The sequence below is a fragment of the Odocoileus virginianus genome, chromosome 3 (assembly GCF_023699985.2).
Source record: "Odocoileus virginianus isolate 20LAN1187 ecotype Illinois chromosome 3, Ovbor_1.2, whole genome shotgun sequence".
NCBI classification, from domain to species: Eukaryota; Metazoa; Chordata; class Mammalia; order Artiodactyla; family Cervidae; genus Odocoileus; species Odocoileus virginianus.
Genome location: NC_069676.1, coordinates 75,737,408 through 75,753,248, shown reverse-complemented (window position 1 = coordinate 75,753,248; position 15,841 = coordinate 75,737,408). Strand labels below are relative to the sequence as shown.

The 15,841-nt window shown below is 42.1% G+C and overlaps 1 protein-coding gene across 3 annotated transcripts; it reads left to right on the top strand.

Annotated features, from left to right (window-relative positions):
* The first annotated feature begins 260 nt into the window (after nucleotides 1–260).
* On the top strand, nucleotides 261–15,433 carry ANKRD34B (ankyrin repeat domain 34B). Of its 3 annotated transcripts, none has more exons than XM_070465758.1 (5): nucleotides 261–412; nucleotides 881–1,027; nucleotides 3,117–3,202; nucleotides 9,008–9,081; nucleotides 11,179–15,433. In XM_070465758.1, exon 5 carries the CDS (start codon nucleotides 11,201–11,203, stop codon nucleotides 12,737–12,739), a length of 1,539 nt encoding a protein of 512 aa, XP_070321859.1. In that variant the 5' UTR covers nucleotides 261–412; nucleotides 881–1,027; nucleotides 3,117–3,202; nucleotides 9,008–9,081; nucleotides 11,179–11,200; the 3' UTR covers nucleotides 12,740–15,433. The 3 variants fall into 3 exon arrangements, with proteins under 3 accessions (XP_070321859.1, XP_070321861.1, XP_070321860.1); XM_070465759.1 differs by lacking the exon at nucleotides 261–412 and adding an exon at nucleotides 2,596–2,755 and having other exon boundaries at nucleotides 947–1,021; XM_070465760.1 differs by lacking the exon at nucleotides 9,008–9,081.
* The last annotated feature ends 408 nt before the right edge of the window (nucleotides 15,434–15,841 follow it).

Here is a 15,841-nt window from a genome sequence, read left to right as displayed (position 1 = left end):
CGCCCCGCCGGGTATACTTGGGCCCTGGGAGCCGGCATCTCCCGCTCCCTGACACTGCGGAGCCCTGGCGCCCACCGAGGGTCGCCGGAGTGCAGGGTCCTTTCCAGAGACTCTGCCCCGCCGAGCCGGGCGCGCTCCGCGGAACCCACACTCGCGCCTCCCGCAGTCCCCGCCCGTTCTTGGCGGGGGCTCTGCGGCGGCGCGGGCTCGGACCTCGCGGGCGAGCGAGTTTCGCCTCCTCCTCGGCCTTGCAGCGCTGGGGAAGTGATGAGGGTAGCCCGCGGCCGCAGGATATCTAAGAGGATTCGGGCAGGGGCCTCGCGGGCGCGGGTCGGCGCCGTAGCGGGAACGGCGCGCGCTCGGCTGCCAGAGCGCGCGGGTCGGAGGGGCGGACTTGGGCGCGTCTCCGCAGGTGCCTGCGGCCGCCTGGCTGTGGGAGGTGCGGGCCGGGCGTGGGGCGCGGGGTGCGGGCTAGCGGGGGCTGCGGAGCGGTTTGCAGTACGGTCTTCACAAATGCGAGCCACACAGGGGCCGGCAGCCGGGCCCCCGGAGCCTGTTGGGGCCATACAGCTTTGGCACCAGGACCCCAGGCCCCTTGTCAGAGAACCGGGGTCCAGAGGTGCGCCTGCCCCCAGCAGAGGGGCAATGGCTTCTCCTCTCGGGCGTGCCATTTCCCAAAAGGAGGGCCGTGTCCCCCGGGCGGGCGGTGCAGGGAGCGCTCCGCAGCGACTCTGCTCAGAACCCCTTCTCGTGGAGGGCCATCGCCTCAGCCTGCCAGCTGTGCCCTGGCTCCGAGCAGAGGCGCCGAAACGCGCACCCCGCCCCCATCGGTGTCCCGACGCTGTCGCCCCAGTCACCTTCCTGTGCCCTTCTCCGACAGCTCCTCGGGCTCGCTCCCTCCCCGCTCTCGGGAAAAACTGAGGCAACAACTCCGTTCCGGAGGCCGCGAGGACTGTGAGGACGCCGCCAGAATCCTCGGCAGCCTGGAAATCCCATCACGTTGGTTCCCTGAGACTTGGCGGTATAGGTTTACATGTCTTTATGTGTGTGTGCTGGGAAGGCAGGGTTGCGGGAGGGGGGCGGGGGTGCGGGTTCTGCAGAGGGATGTGAGGGTGCAGCTTCCCCAGGGCCCAGCACCAGAGACCTGGGGTCGGCTGCAGTAGGTAGAAGTAACCAGCCCTTTGGGGGTACGTGTGGGAAAGACAGCAAACTGTACCAGCTTGGGTCGTTTCTAAATATTTCTTACAAGCCCAGTGCCAGAGAACACTTTACCTGGCAAGTCATGACGTTCCCTGGGACAATCTCAGTGGCATCTCTTGTTCTGGCTTTGTCCCTTCCCTTGCAAGGGGAAGGAGATGCGTATTTTGCTGGTGGTAGGCAGGCTTGCCTCATTCCAGGCGCAGCTGGCCTCCATGTACTGGCCTGGGCTGCCCACTACAAAGCTTGACTTTCTCAGACCTGTCTGGGAAGGGTAGGGCAGCAGACCTCCAGTACCTCGGCTGCTGTAACTCAAGGCCACACTCTTCTCTGGACCTGTGGGCCCTCTTTGCCCACTCTGAGGCAGGGCAGTTCTCTCTGCCCTTCGCTCCTGCAGCAGAGCTAAGCCTCAGATGCCCTGGAGGTGAAATGATGGAGACAGCCTGGTGGGGGAGCCTCAGGCAGGGACTGATAGCTAATAGGAAGTGGGACTGGGGGATGAGTTTGTCGCAGATTTTTCCCAAGTATGTACAAGAAGTACCCCCTATGGGGAGTGGAGCCTGGGATCTAATTAACAAGCTCTCCATGTGATTGTTAGGCCCATTGTAGGTGGAGGAACAGGAGGCACCTTAGCCCCCATTCTCAGACCCCCTAGCCCAGAGCACTTGCATTGAGTGATGTATGTTTAGAAACTGACATGATTGAATTCCTAAGTGGCAAATATATAAGGATCTTCTGAAATCCTCACAGTCATTGTCAGTAAATATTATCCCCACTTTAGGAATGGGGAAACAGAGGCTCAGAGGAACATCTTCTCCAGGGCTCATGACTTGGGAGGAGACAGAGCCCCAGGCTTTGCCACACAGCCTGCTGCCCCCTCTGAGCATGCTCTGGTCCCCTGCAGGCAGCGCAAAGACAGGGTAACCTGGGGCAGAGGTGAGGGCCTGAGTTTCCAGCTTGAAACCCATTTGTTAATTTCCACACACCCCATCCTTCTCGCTGCTGTTTCTCACCATGGCCAGATAAATATTAATAACTTTCTGGGAGGAAGCATAGATCCTGTTTGGAGGTGGACTAAGAGGCTCAAAGGAAAGTAAAATTTCTTCCCAAATGACAGGAAAACTAGGGGTGGCTTGGGGAGAAAAATGCCACAGGCAAGACCAAGCCTATTATCTGCAAGATGACTTTTAAAGCACCTTGGCCCCTGTGGCAATTGTTTGTGCTCAGTCACTTCAGTCGTGTCCGACTCTTTATGACCCTATGGTCCACAACCCACCAGGCTCCTCTGTCTGTGGGGATTCTCCAGGCAAGAACATTGGAGTGAGTTGCCATGCCCTCCTCCAGGGGATCTTCCGGACCCAGGGATCAAACCCCCACCCTGCGTCTCCTGCATTCCAGGCGGATTCTATACCGCTGAGCCACGGGGGAAGTCCATAGATACCACACAAATCAGGTACTCAAAACAGAACTCTACCCTGTGGGAAGCTGGTGTCTAAGAAGCAAGGAGACAGAGGAGAGGGAACATGGGAACATCTGTTAACTCCTGCTGAGCAGGCGGGTAAGAGAAGTGACTCTGAGAGTTCTCCGACCTTTCCCTCCTCAGCCACATCAATGGGGCAGACCTTAGCACAGAGTGGGGCAGACCAGGTGAATCCCACAGCTCAACAGTCCTTGCAGGGCAGCCTTCGTCCTGTGTGCGTGAGTGCGTGTCTGTGTGTGGACACACACAGGATTGCCCTGCGTAGAATCCACTCCTAACACTTCACAGATTTATAAACAGTGAAACATGATTAACTGCATAAACACCGTGGGGATGTCTTCCTTAACAGGGAATTAAAAAACTAGACTCCTAATGGGAGAGATGTGTGGGACAAATTATTGGTATTTATGTAGCTCTGAATAGCTTTGATTTCCTTTAGGAGGAACTGACAGCTGGCTGACAGAAAACTCATCCAAGGAGAGAAAAGACATAAGTGAAGTGTGAAATTGTGAATAACATTTTCAGGTAACTTTCTATTTCCATTTAAAGTGGGTGTCTGGAGGGGCGAATGTGGTTATGATTTGAATTGCTTCACTTATCTATAGAGATTTTTTAATAGGGCTCATAATTCTGAGATCCAGTGCCTTTTACTTCTTTTTCCTACCTCCCAGTCCCCTGGTGACAGGGCAGCGAGCTGGGAATTGCACCATACAGCCTGTAGACTCTCAGTTTCCCCCATTTTCAGCACGTGGCTTCTGCGGCTGGAGCCTTCCTGATCAATCTGTTTAGAGAACAAATCATTTTCTTGCCCAGGAGAGTTGTTGTCTACTTGGGGTGGGGTAAAGTTCTGGGGGGTCCAGCTGTTCTCTCCAACCATCCTGTCATGTTCAACCGTGTGCCTCTTTGCCCATTTCTGTGTCGTTTGGAACCTCCATGTCCTAAGCTTCCGGGGTCCTGCTGGTAAACTGGCTCCCTTCTCGCTGGGGCCATCTCCCTGGGGGGATTTATGTTGTAGCTTCTACTATGTTAAGGCAGTTAACCATGCCACCCCCACCTCTGTCTCCTCAGCATGTTTGAAAGTGATCATCTGATGCTACCCTCTTTCAGTTTTCTTTGTTCTTCAGAATAGAAATCTTCTTAAAAAATTTAGAAGAGCCTTGGGAGGTGGAGACCATTCTGGTGACTCAGATGGTGGAGAATATGCCTGCAATGCAGGAGACCTGGGTTCAATCACTGGGTTGGGAAGATCCCCTGGAGAAGAGTGAAAGAGGCGGTAAAAGAGTAGAGTAAATATGCCATGATGAATCATGAGCCTCGTTAAAGACAATTTAATTTTAAAATAAAAGCAATTTATCTGGCTGTTTAATAATTAATATCTTATATTACTCATATCTTTAATGCTGAAATTACTGTATTTGGGAATTATAAGGAAAATGCCCTTAAAGGGGTAGCTTATTCCATAGTTCACTTATTAGGTTTCATTTATGTTTACAAACATTATTTACAGATTCTAAAAAAACAACATTTTAAAATTTTTTATGTTATTTAAATAGCCTGTGAGTTAGAGACATGGTGGGCTTCCCCAGGGGCTTAGCTGGTAAAGAATCTGCCTGCAATACAGGAGACCCGGGTTAGATCCTTGGGTCGGGAAGATCCCCTGGAGAAGGAAATGGCAACCCACTCCAGTATTCTTGCCTGGAGAATCCCTGTGGACAGAGGAGCCTGGCAGGCTACAGTCCATGGGATTGCAAAGAGTCAGACACAACTGAGCGATGAACGTTTTCACTTTTCACTGTAGAGACGTGATAAAAATAAAAGATGGCTACATTCTGAGATAAAAATTTTTAAAAGAAGAACACAGTGAGTAGGAAGGCATACTGGAAAGTCTTTTTCCAGGTGTTGTCTGATTTCATCACCAGCCCCCAGGGGATGAATGTTTTATGATTGTCTTCCACCGATGGGGCACCCAAGACTCTGAGAGGCTGAGATATTTGACCAGGGCACAGAGCTAGAAACTAGGAGAGTCAGGGTGGGAATCTGGGTCTACCTGACCTTCAGATTTTCTCCAGTTGAACAGTCTGTTTGGAAGGTGTAACTGACCTGGGGGATCATTTACAAGCTAGATTATAACAGAGCCTGACTGTGTGAACACCATACTAGCACGAGGTGCCCTGGGTGGGGATGTTTCCAAGGAAGAGACCTAAGGCAGGAACACGTCTGAGCTAGGATCACTGTAGCCCGGAGAAGTGGTCTTCATCCCAGGTGGGGCTCACCTCTGTGAAGAGTAAATTAGTGAAACTTCAGTATCAGCATTTTTGATGTGCAAATGGATGAGGTGAGAGAACAGAATAGGCTGAAAGAAGGTGAAGGCATGAAGACAAGGGGGTTATTCCAATAAAGTCCTGATGACAAGATGAGACACTAGGAAACCAAAAATATATACACGGAGAATAAAGTACATGGTAACATTTTTTTTCTGAAAAATTTAATGTTTAAACAATTTCAGAATTTCCCTATTAAGTGTAAACAGTTTAAAAAGTGAGCAGTCCGACATTTATAATGGATAACCTACTGTATAGCACATGGAACTGCTCAGTGTTATGTAGCAGCCTGGATGGGAGGCATGTTTGGGGGAGAATGGATACATGTATATGTTTGGCTAAGTCCTTTCTCATTGTTCACCTGAAACTATCACAACATTGTTAACTGGCTGTACCCCAATACCAAATTAAAATTTTTTTTAAAAAGTGATCAGTCCAGTAGGCTTAGAAGTCTTTATAATGAGCAAGTGAAGCTTTTGTTGTTTTGACAGCCTGCAGTACTCGGGGGCGGGCCTGCCTACAGATGCGTGACCGCACCTTTGCTAGCTGCCACCAGCTAGTGGTGCCACTTCCCAGCTTCTCTGAAGCCCTGGAGCCCACGGCATCTTCTCTTTCCACAGGACCGCGGCAGAACCGCTGCCCGGCCTAGACATCCCAGCCAGCTCCCCTTCTTCTCCCAGTGAGAGGGAAACTTTCCCTGTGGGAGGGCAAGTTATGGCAGGAAGTGGCCAGGTTTAGCACTGTGAAGAAAGGTCTCTACATGAGGATAGGTGAAAAAATTTGAATGTTGCTCCAAAAGATTCTGTTAAAACTTTAAAAAAAAGGAAGAGGATTGGCTCCAATACTAGAAACTATATTTAATACTGAAATCTGGTATCTGGCAACTGGTTCTCATTTGAATCTCTCTCAAATGCTGCTTTTGGTCAGAGGTGTTTTTACATGATTGATACTATTACCTCTTCTCAAATGGCAGTTACAGAGTAGTTTTTATATTTTATATTATGTTCCAGCTCATTTCTATAAGTCTCTTTGCTTTATTAAACCCATTTGTATATGAAAAATGCTAAAAGAAGGGGTTTTTTTGTGATCACTGTCTCATGCGAACTCTTTTCAGATGTTTCACATTCTGAATAGACCTCTGAATTGGGCCCCAATCTGTCAGCCGACCATAAATTCCTAGGTTGCAGGTACATCTGGTTCTGGAATAGCTTTTTTAGAAGGTTGCACAGAGGACAAAAATAATATATTTTATGTATTACTTTCATTGTATTTATAGACGCATATATTGAGTGGTTGTTCTTTGCTTAACATCATTAATGAAACTGAAGTGGAAATGAATAAGTATATCCTTTTGAATACTGCTTATAGGAGCTGACTAATTGAAATACCTTGAAAGTCTAGGAGTAAATACTATTGAAAACACCACAAAAAGTGATTTATGTTGTGAAAACTGAGACCTTTTAATTATGAGACATTGTTACATAAATATTATGTTCTTTTTTGTATACATATCCCATTTTACAATAGAGAATAGTAGTATTGTATATAGGAGTATATGAAGTGTATACTATTTTAAAAATAAAAATAAAATGGACACCTATATACACACCATCCAGGTTGAGAGACAGAACATCACATGAATCTTAAAAACCTCTCTGTGTCCCTCCCAAAGTGCCTTATGCTCCTGATCCCCACCGAGAGGTCTTTTGGTCTTAACTGTTGTGTGGATCATTCCCTTTTCTTCTTTTTTCCCCAGTTTCCCACTTGTATATAATCCTTAAGTAGACTGTTTATTTTTTGGCAAACTGGGTAGCAAGCACAGATTAGTTGAATAAAGGAAGATCAATATTGCCAAAATATGGCAGAAGTTCTCAGGAGAAGATAAGTTGAACAATCTCTGGGTCTCAGTTCAGCTCAGCATCCCTGAGCGTTTACAGGAGCCCTTCTGGGCAAGGTCACGGGTGAATCCTGGGAAACATGGGTTTACCATGACAGGACTTCTGGCAGGCTACAGTGTAGACCAGATACTGCATATCCAAAGGCAATGGGTTTTGAGTCTCTCCTCCTAAGCTCAGGGCTTCCTGGTGGCTCACACGGTCAAGAATCTGCCTGTGGTGCAGGAGACCCAGGTTACATCCCTGGGTCAGGAAGATCCCCTAGAGAAGGGAATGGCTACTCACTCCAGTATTCTTGCTTGGAGAATTCCATGGACAGGGGAAACTGGCAGGCTATAGTCCATAGGGTCTCAAAGAGTTGGACATGACCGAGCAACTAACAGACACACACACACACACACACACACACACACACACACACACACACAACAAAATGACTTATCCCCAGATCTCAGAGCAGGTTGAAGCAAAACATCTCAGAGCAGGGCTGAAATGAGTGTCATTGGTTGCCCCAGAAAGCAGAGCATGGAGGGGAGAGCAGAGATATGGTGAGGAAAAAGCAAGCCAGTTAAAGAACTGAGGTCAGCAGTTCTTTAACTGCTCCAAATGCTTACCTGGGCATTTGGTCCTCAGTTAACAAGACGGTAAAATGGCAGTATAATCTCAAAGAGGATGCCTGTGCACATTCATTATCCTGGCATCTCACCATCTTCCTGGGAATTTTTGTTTCTTCTCCTCTGATGATCTCTAGATCTCGTTTCTTCTTTCTTGTTCCACCATTTCATCTTGATAGATCATATTCTTCAGTAGATTCTTGAAAGTGAATTGGGATTCAACTGAAAGTGATTCCCAATTATTGACTAATGGTTTGGCTGGCAGAGAATTGTAACCTGGGAATCATTTATCCTTTAGATTAAAAAAAAAAGATATCCCTGTTGTCTCTCATTATTCTTGTTGATAGGTCTGAATCCTTTGTAATTTTTGATCCTCTACTACGTGACTTATCCATTCCACTCCCCTTACTTGCCTCCAAACTTGTGGAATCTTCTCTGTTCTCAGTGTTCTGGAAATTTACAACCATGTGCCATGGTCAGGGTCTGTCTTCATCCATTGTGCTGTGTTCTAATTGGGCCCTTTCAATTCAAGAACTTGTGTCCCTCACATCTAGAAAATTTTCTTGATCTTATTCATCATTGCCTCTCCTGCTTACCCATTCCTCCACCCCCACTATTTTCTCTAGCAGGAACTTCTGTTAGTTGAATCTTGGATTTCCTGATCTAGTCCTCTAATTTTCTCATTTTTTTTCTTTCTATTCTTTTTGCTTGACTGTGTTAGAGATTTTATCAACGTTATTATTCAACCCTTCTATTGAGTTTGGCAGTTTGTATCATGTTTTTATCTTTTGAGAGCTTTTTACAGTCTCTCAATATTCTTTTTAATAGACTCGTATCCTTGTTTCATGGTTACAATATCTTCTTATCCTTTTGAGGACAATGAGTTTTGGAAGCTTTCATTTTCTGGACTTCTCCAGGTTGCATTTCCTATTTGTTCTGGTCTCTACCTTTAATATAAGAGGCTTTTTTGTTTGCATGCTCATGATTAAAGGGCTTGGGTTAAAAAGCTAATGTCAAGCTTTGAACACATGAGTGATGTTTTACACAACCCTGTGGGATGATTTGGGTGGCATGTTGAAGAATCCCTGTGATCAGCACTCTAGGTATTTTCTCCTTGGTAGGTCACATTCTTGAGAGAAGCCTATTCCATTTTCTTATGAAGAATAAAGATATGGGTGCCATCCTTCTTGAAGCTGAGTAGGGGGTCAGTGCTGTGAGTCCTTTGATATTGATGGTCAGTAAGCATACCGTCGTTGTGGTGGCACAGTGGTAAAGAATCTGCAGTGTAGGAGATATGGATTTGCAAGGGTTCAGTACCGGAATTGGGAAGATCCCTTGGAGAAGGAAATGGCAACCTGTTCCAGTATTCTTGGCTGAGAAATCCCATAGACAGAGAAGCCTGGCAGGCCACAGTCCATGAGGTCATAGAAGAGTCAGACATGACTTAGCGACTAATCAAGAAGCATACAGTCACTTATTCTCCTGTTTTCTTGTCCTCAGATATACCCAGCGGCTCTCAGTCCAGAGATTCTCTGTTTCACCGTTTCTGGAGAATAACCTGGACACCTTTTGAGGTGGGAAGTGACAGTCCTCTGTCTCCGAGTGGCTTGGAGTGGCGAAGTGTTTCTCATATTTTAATGTGCATGCAAGTCACCTGGGGATCTAGTTGAACCATAGGCTCTGATTCAGTAGGTCTGGGATCGGAGCCTGAGATTTTGCACATTTAACAAGTTTCGGGTAGAGCCACTGCTGGTGGTCCAAGGTAGGACCACCACACTTCTTGGAGCAAATCCCAGGGATCTAACTGCCTCTCTCACGGCCCTTCTCCTAACCTTCTAGGAGGGCTGTACTCTCCACTTGCTCCACTAGCTAGTTCTAGAGCCTCCGACTGCGGCCTCTCTCGAGGATTCTGTAGTGTACACGGGCTAGTTCTCAACTCTGCCACGATGACTCGAAGCACAGCCTTTTCAGGTTGGCTGAGTCACTTACCACTGGCTCATTTGCTTTCTGGCTTCCAAAATGTTACTGTCATCTTCTGTCCTTTTCCTGCTATCTTTGTGAGTTTATCTTTCTAAAAAAAAAAAAATCTTTACTTTTACGGGGTTTCAGGCAGGGTTAAAAATTAGATGTGTTTGTTCTGCCGTATCACCCTAACCGTAATCAGCTGCTAAAGTATTTTCCTAAAGTTGATTATGGTATTGGTATAGAGCCTGATCTGTGATAAATAACTGTGCTAATTAAAGTTTTCAGGTCTTTGCACAAGGAATGGTCTCTACTTCTCCGTTCCCCCTTTTTCTTCCTGCCAAACTCTTTCACAGTCATTAAGGCTTAGCTCAAATGGCTGGTCTCCGTGAAGCCCCTGTTCCGTCCTCACACTATTAAAGTCTGTGTGTTCTCATGACTTTAAGCCATAACCAGCTGCTTATTCCAAAGAACTGTATAAGCTCCTCAGGGCTGGGGCCTGTACCTTCATAGCTCAGCACCCATCACAATATTAAGAGCTTATAGCTGTTTATCACTGCATTAATTTCTGTGTACATGTCTGTCCCTTTTTTCTTCACTTTCTTTCTGCTCTCTTCATCTCTTCTTTTCTTTAAGAAGTCATATTTATTATCTATTCTACTATCCAATAGAAATTCATGTCCAATATTCTTAATCTTAAAAGTAAATGAGTAGAATAAATAATCCTTCTCAATTTATCAAAGCTGCCAAATTAAATGAAATAGACTTAAATATTACATAAACTTTTATTTGCTTTTTATCCCTAGCTCCAAGGACTGTTGTAAAACTAACATGTCCTTGACTGTCAATAAAGATATAATTCTTACCACCTAATGAAATTATCTGTTGAGTGAGTTTGAATCTAAATTATTTAAATAAATTAAACATAAATCATCTTCCATTTTAATGATAACAAAATGTTTATGAAGTCTACATGCCTTCATTTGTTTTTAGCCTAGAAAACTCCTTTGGAGCAGCTGTCAAAATTTAACCCAATAGTATGGTGCTAACCCCATAACCTAGTCAGTATATGATTTAAATAATGGAGTCAAGAAAAATGCATAATCACATTCTCACCATTCCTATCTCAGTGTCAGACACATCAGTTATTTTAACATCTTGTAGTCCAGATATTTTTCATCCTTTAAAAGAAACATCAAAATCCTCCTCAAATTGGAAATCTAGATCTTAATTATATTATTTAATTGAAGAGCATGTTTAGGTAATTTAATACTAAGAAGTATTTTATATTAAGCTGCCATAAACATGTTCTATTTCAGTTGATTCAGTTGCAATTAGACATAAATTTGGCTTCTTGGCTTATATTTGCATTTTAATATTATTAAAAAAATTTTTTTCCAAGTAGAAAATAAGATGATGATTATTTAGTTAATGTGGGGTTTAGAGAAATACCAGGCAAGTGTTATGTCATAAATATTCAATGAAGATTTTAAAAGTAAATGTTAGTTTGAATGCCCTAAAGGTTGTTACTATTCTAAAATTATTTTTAATTTTGCAATTCACTATTTTGCTCTGTATTTATTAAAGAACAATCTTATTTATGTCTTCTTTCTCTAGACATATTTCAGAAATTGTGAATAACAACATGAATATAAATTGGGACATTAATTCCAACTGATCTTTTGTTCTTCATCTTCTTTGATAACCAGGTATTGATTCTGACTTTTGAAGATGGATGAATGTGTAGAAATTTCCAGTGATGGAAATTCTCTAATTAAAGCGGTCCATCAGAGCCGGCTTCGCCTAACAAGACTTTTGTTGGAAGGTGGCGCCTACATCAATGAAAGCAATGACCGTGGGGAAACACCTTTAATGATTGCTTGTAAGACCAAACATGTTGATCACCAGAGTGTCAGTAAAGCCAAAATGGTTAAGTACCTGTTAGAAAACAATGCTGATCCCAACATACAGGACAAATCTGGGAAAACTGCCTTAATGCATGCTTGCTTAGAAAAAGCTGGTCCTGAAGTTGTTTCGTTGCTCCTAAAGAGCGGGGCCGACCTCAGCTTGCAAGATCATTCTAGTTCCTCGGCCCTGGTTTATGCTATAAATTCAGAAGATAGAGAGACCCTGAAAGTTCTCCTTAGTGCTTGCAAGGCAAAAGGGAAAGAGGTCATTATCATAACGACAGCAAAATCGCCCTCTGGCAGACACACCACCAAACAGTACTTAAATATGCCTCCTGGGGGTATGGATGGGTGTCATACCCCAGCCACCTGTGCCTCTCCTTCAGAAATAGACTTAAAAACAGCCTCATCGCCACTTTCACATTCTTCTGAAACTGAAACGACACTTTTTGGCTTTAAAGATCTGGAGCCTGCAGGAAGCAATGATGATACTGGGGATCGAGGCTCCCCTGTGAGGAAGCCTGGTCTGGCCCCTAACGGGCCCAAGCTCCCTCAGGCTCCTCACTGGATCAGGAGCCCTCCTTCGTTAATGCACAGAGTGGCCTCCTTACAAGAGGAGCTCCAGGATATTACTCCAGAGGAAGAATTATCCTACAAAGCCAACCGGCTGGCACTTTCCAAGCGATTCATTACTAGGCACCAAAGTATTGATGTAAAAGACACTGCGCATTTGCTAAGAGCCTTTGATCAGGCCAGCTCAAGAAAGATGTCATTTGACGAAGTAAATCATCAATCATTTTTTTCTGAAGGAAATCAGCAATGCATTGACATCCCAGTGGATCAGGACCCAGACTCTAACCAGACAATATTTGCTTCCACCCTGAGAAGTATAGTTCAAAAAAGAAACTCAGGGGCAAATCACTACAGTTCTGATTCCCAGCTCTCAGCTGGTCTTACCCCTGCAGCTTCAGACGATGGCAAAGCACATATAGGAAAGAAAAAGATTCTCTCGCCATCTTCTTCCTTGCTATCAGGGTCCAAAGAATTGTTGGAGAATATCCCCCCAGGTCCCCTGAGCAGGAGAACTCATGCCCTTTTAGAAAGGCGTGGTTCAGGAGCTTTCCCTTTAGATCACAACAGTACACAAACCAGACCAGGATTCCTGCCACCCTTAAATGTGAACCCTCACCCTCCCATATCAGATGTCAATGTCAGCAACAAGATTTCCAGCCTTCTTTCTTGTGGTCAAAAAGTGCTTATGCCAACAGTTCCTAGTTTCCCCAAAGAATTCAAAAGTAAAAAGATGTTGTTAAGGAGACAATCATTGCAAACAGAACAAATTAAGCAGTTAGTTAATTTTTAAGACATGGCTAGAAAATACGTTTTGTTCACGTTTAACCAGAAAAATACAGAACTAGAAGATTCAAATGTTCATCCTTTTAAATCTTTTTATTGGTTAGTTCATAATAATTAGGGGTTATCAAAATGTACTGTGTCCCATCATACTATGCACTGTAGATATATAAATTATAGATAATTTTTGAAAAGAGATTCTCTCAAAGCGATTTGTTTTAAAAACCTTCCGTATTTAACACACTTTATGTGGTCCAAGTTTTTAATTTAAACAAAAATAAGAAAACAAAGAAGGTTACATATGTTGGAGATAACTTTAAAGTTTTCAATTTTGCCAAAATTTTATTAGGAAACATTGTGTTCAAATCAGTAATTTTTTAAAAAAGCATTTCAAGATTGTAATTTGCCATGATGCCAACATCATAAAACATTAACAGCTATAAATTGTTCTATGGTCAATAAGCCTAAGCTACAAAGAAAGAATGAACTAATTCTTGAAAAATCTTGACTGCAGGTAGGTGACAATCTAATTAATATTTTTAAAGGTCAACCATTATAGTAGACAAGGCAGCTAATATGTGTTGTCAGCTTAATCAGTGTCAAAATGGCAGATCTGAGTTTTATAAGCTAGTTATAATCTATGCCAAATGTGTGCTATTTTTTGCTTTGCCTTTTTTTTTTAATAGGAACTTTTTTTCTTTTTATTCTATTTCCCAAGAGCAAACACAGTAAGACTAAAGCAAGAATAGAATACATTTAAAATATATAAACTATTAGAGGTAGTGAAAAGAAATTATAACCACAAAAATATTAGTTTGTTGCTTGACATTGTGACAAAGTTTACTAAAATTTCTTCCAGATACTAAGCTTCTGCAGTATTGAATTTACAGGATTATTAGTCAAAGGAACATTTCTGTTCATTTGCTGTTGACAGAACCTTTTTATTTATTTTATATTATGGAAATTTTCAATCACACAAATGTAGAGAGAATAGTTCAATGAAGCTTCATATATACAGTGTAATAGAGTATTGATTTTTTAAAACACAAAGGCATTTTGGTGTAATATTAACTCTTCAGTCCATAAATTCATTGTGGATCCAGATTTTTTTTTAATCCTCATATAGTGTCCTTCTTTATCTATCTTTATGACATTTGTTTTAAAGTCTGGTTTGTCTGAAATGAGTATTGCTACCTCCAATTTCTTGTCATTTCCGTTTGCAAGAAATATCTTTTTCCATCCCCTTACTTTAAATTTATGTGTGTCCTTCGCCCCATAGGGGTCATTTATAGGCAGCCTATTGTAGGCTCTTGTTTTCTTATCCTGTCAACCACTCTGCATCTTTCAATTGGAGCATTTAATCCATTGACATTTAAGGTTATTACTGATAGGTGTGTATTTATTGCCTTTGTTAACCTTGTTTTCCAGGTAATTTTTGGTTTCTTCTTTGTTGCTTTTTTAAAAAAAAAAAATTTGTTTTTCCTTTTGTGGTTTGATGAGTTTCCTTTTTGTGTCCTCTTCTTTTTGGTTTTTGTGAATCTGTTGAATGTTTTTGACACATGGTTGCCCTGTGTTTCAAGTGTGTTAATCCATTACTATATCTACTTGCAGTTCAGTTACCTATTACTATATCTTAGTGCAGTTCAATTCGGTGTGTGCATGCTTTGTCACATCCAACTCTGCAGTCCCAGGGACTGTAGCCCACCAGACTCCTCTGGCCATGGAATTTTCCAGGCAAGACTACTAGAGTGGGTTTTTGCCTTTTTCATTTTTAATGTTATTTTATGGAATTCTTTCTCCGTATCTTTTCATCCCTGTTATTGTTTTTTGAAGCTTAGTCATAGATTCCCAATGACAAGATAATACAGCTGTTAAAAGCATTTCTTGTTTTCTTGTATTAAACTATTCTTGTCTTTCTAAATACAACCAAAAAAAAAGTGTGGGATTTATCACAAAAAGAAACTAAATGCTTGCTTTGTTGTAAACAAGGAAAACTGATTATTAGATTATATTAGGTTAGCTAAAATTAAGAAAGCTGGTAGAAATTTAATTACAAAATGTATTAAGTATTCGGTCAATATTAAAGAATATCTTTTTATTGCTGAGATATAATTATTAGATTATTTATATAATTAGAATAATAAGGGTAATTTCCTTAGTGTGACATTCCAATTATCTAGTATTTAGGACCTGTGAATAATTTCTAACAAAATAAATGAATGTGATGCTACTATCATAAAATGTTATGGATATACTATCTATATGATTTCAAAATATGGTGTCTATACAGAGTCCTTATTTCAAGTTAGCAGTTTTACAACAAAGAGTAAATCAAACTATACAGAGCCTGAGTATATTAATTTGAGGTCCTGGCAATTGACACGATGCTTTTCTTCATAATTTGATATAAGCAAGTTGTTGTTTAACATAGTAATTAATTTCTTGTGGCTTTTATTTGAAAAATAAATGGAAACTGGAAGTTTTCCATTTAATGTTTTGAAAAACATTAATATTAATTGCATTAAAAGTATTTTTTGGTTCAGAACTTAGATTTGTGCCTGATGTTTATAGGTAACTAAACCCTTTTTGTAACTTTTAATACTGAGAAAAGTTCTTGGCTTCAAGTTGTAAGGATACGGTGTGGAAGAATATGTAGCTTGATTAGTTCATAAACAAAATGATATCAATAAAGATTTAAATGTCATTTTGAGTATCAGTGCTATTTTTTACTTTTCATTATATAGTACACATACTAATGATAAAAATTAACATAATCTGAGGAGAAATTGTGCCATATATGTTTTCTTGGAGTAAATAGAAAGTTAAGAAAGAATAACTTTTGTTGTTACTCTTATCCCAACATGAAAATAATATTTAAAGTATTAAAACTTTGTTGGCCATGTTTGGAAGAGTTTTAGTCTTCTATCAATCCTAGGAACATTTTAGGGGCTGAGGTTGTTTGAGCCTGGTTGTAAAGTCATCCCGTGGGATTCAATTGAGATTTGACCTTAAATACTGAAAGGACTGATGACTGGCATAGTCCGAATCCTCCAGATTAAGAAAAACAACTAAAGCCAGAAAATTGAAGTTACAAAAATATTTCAATTATTTT

What these genes read in the sequence shown, in the direction of transcription:
- ANKRD34B (XM_070465760.1), top strand. Translation starts at nt 11,201, where the DNA reads ATGGATGAATGTGTAGAAATTTCCAGTGATGGAAATTCTCTAATTAAA.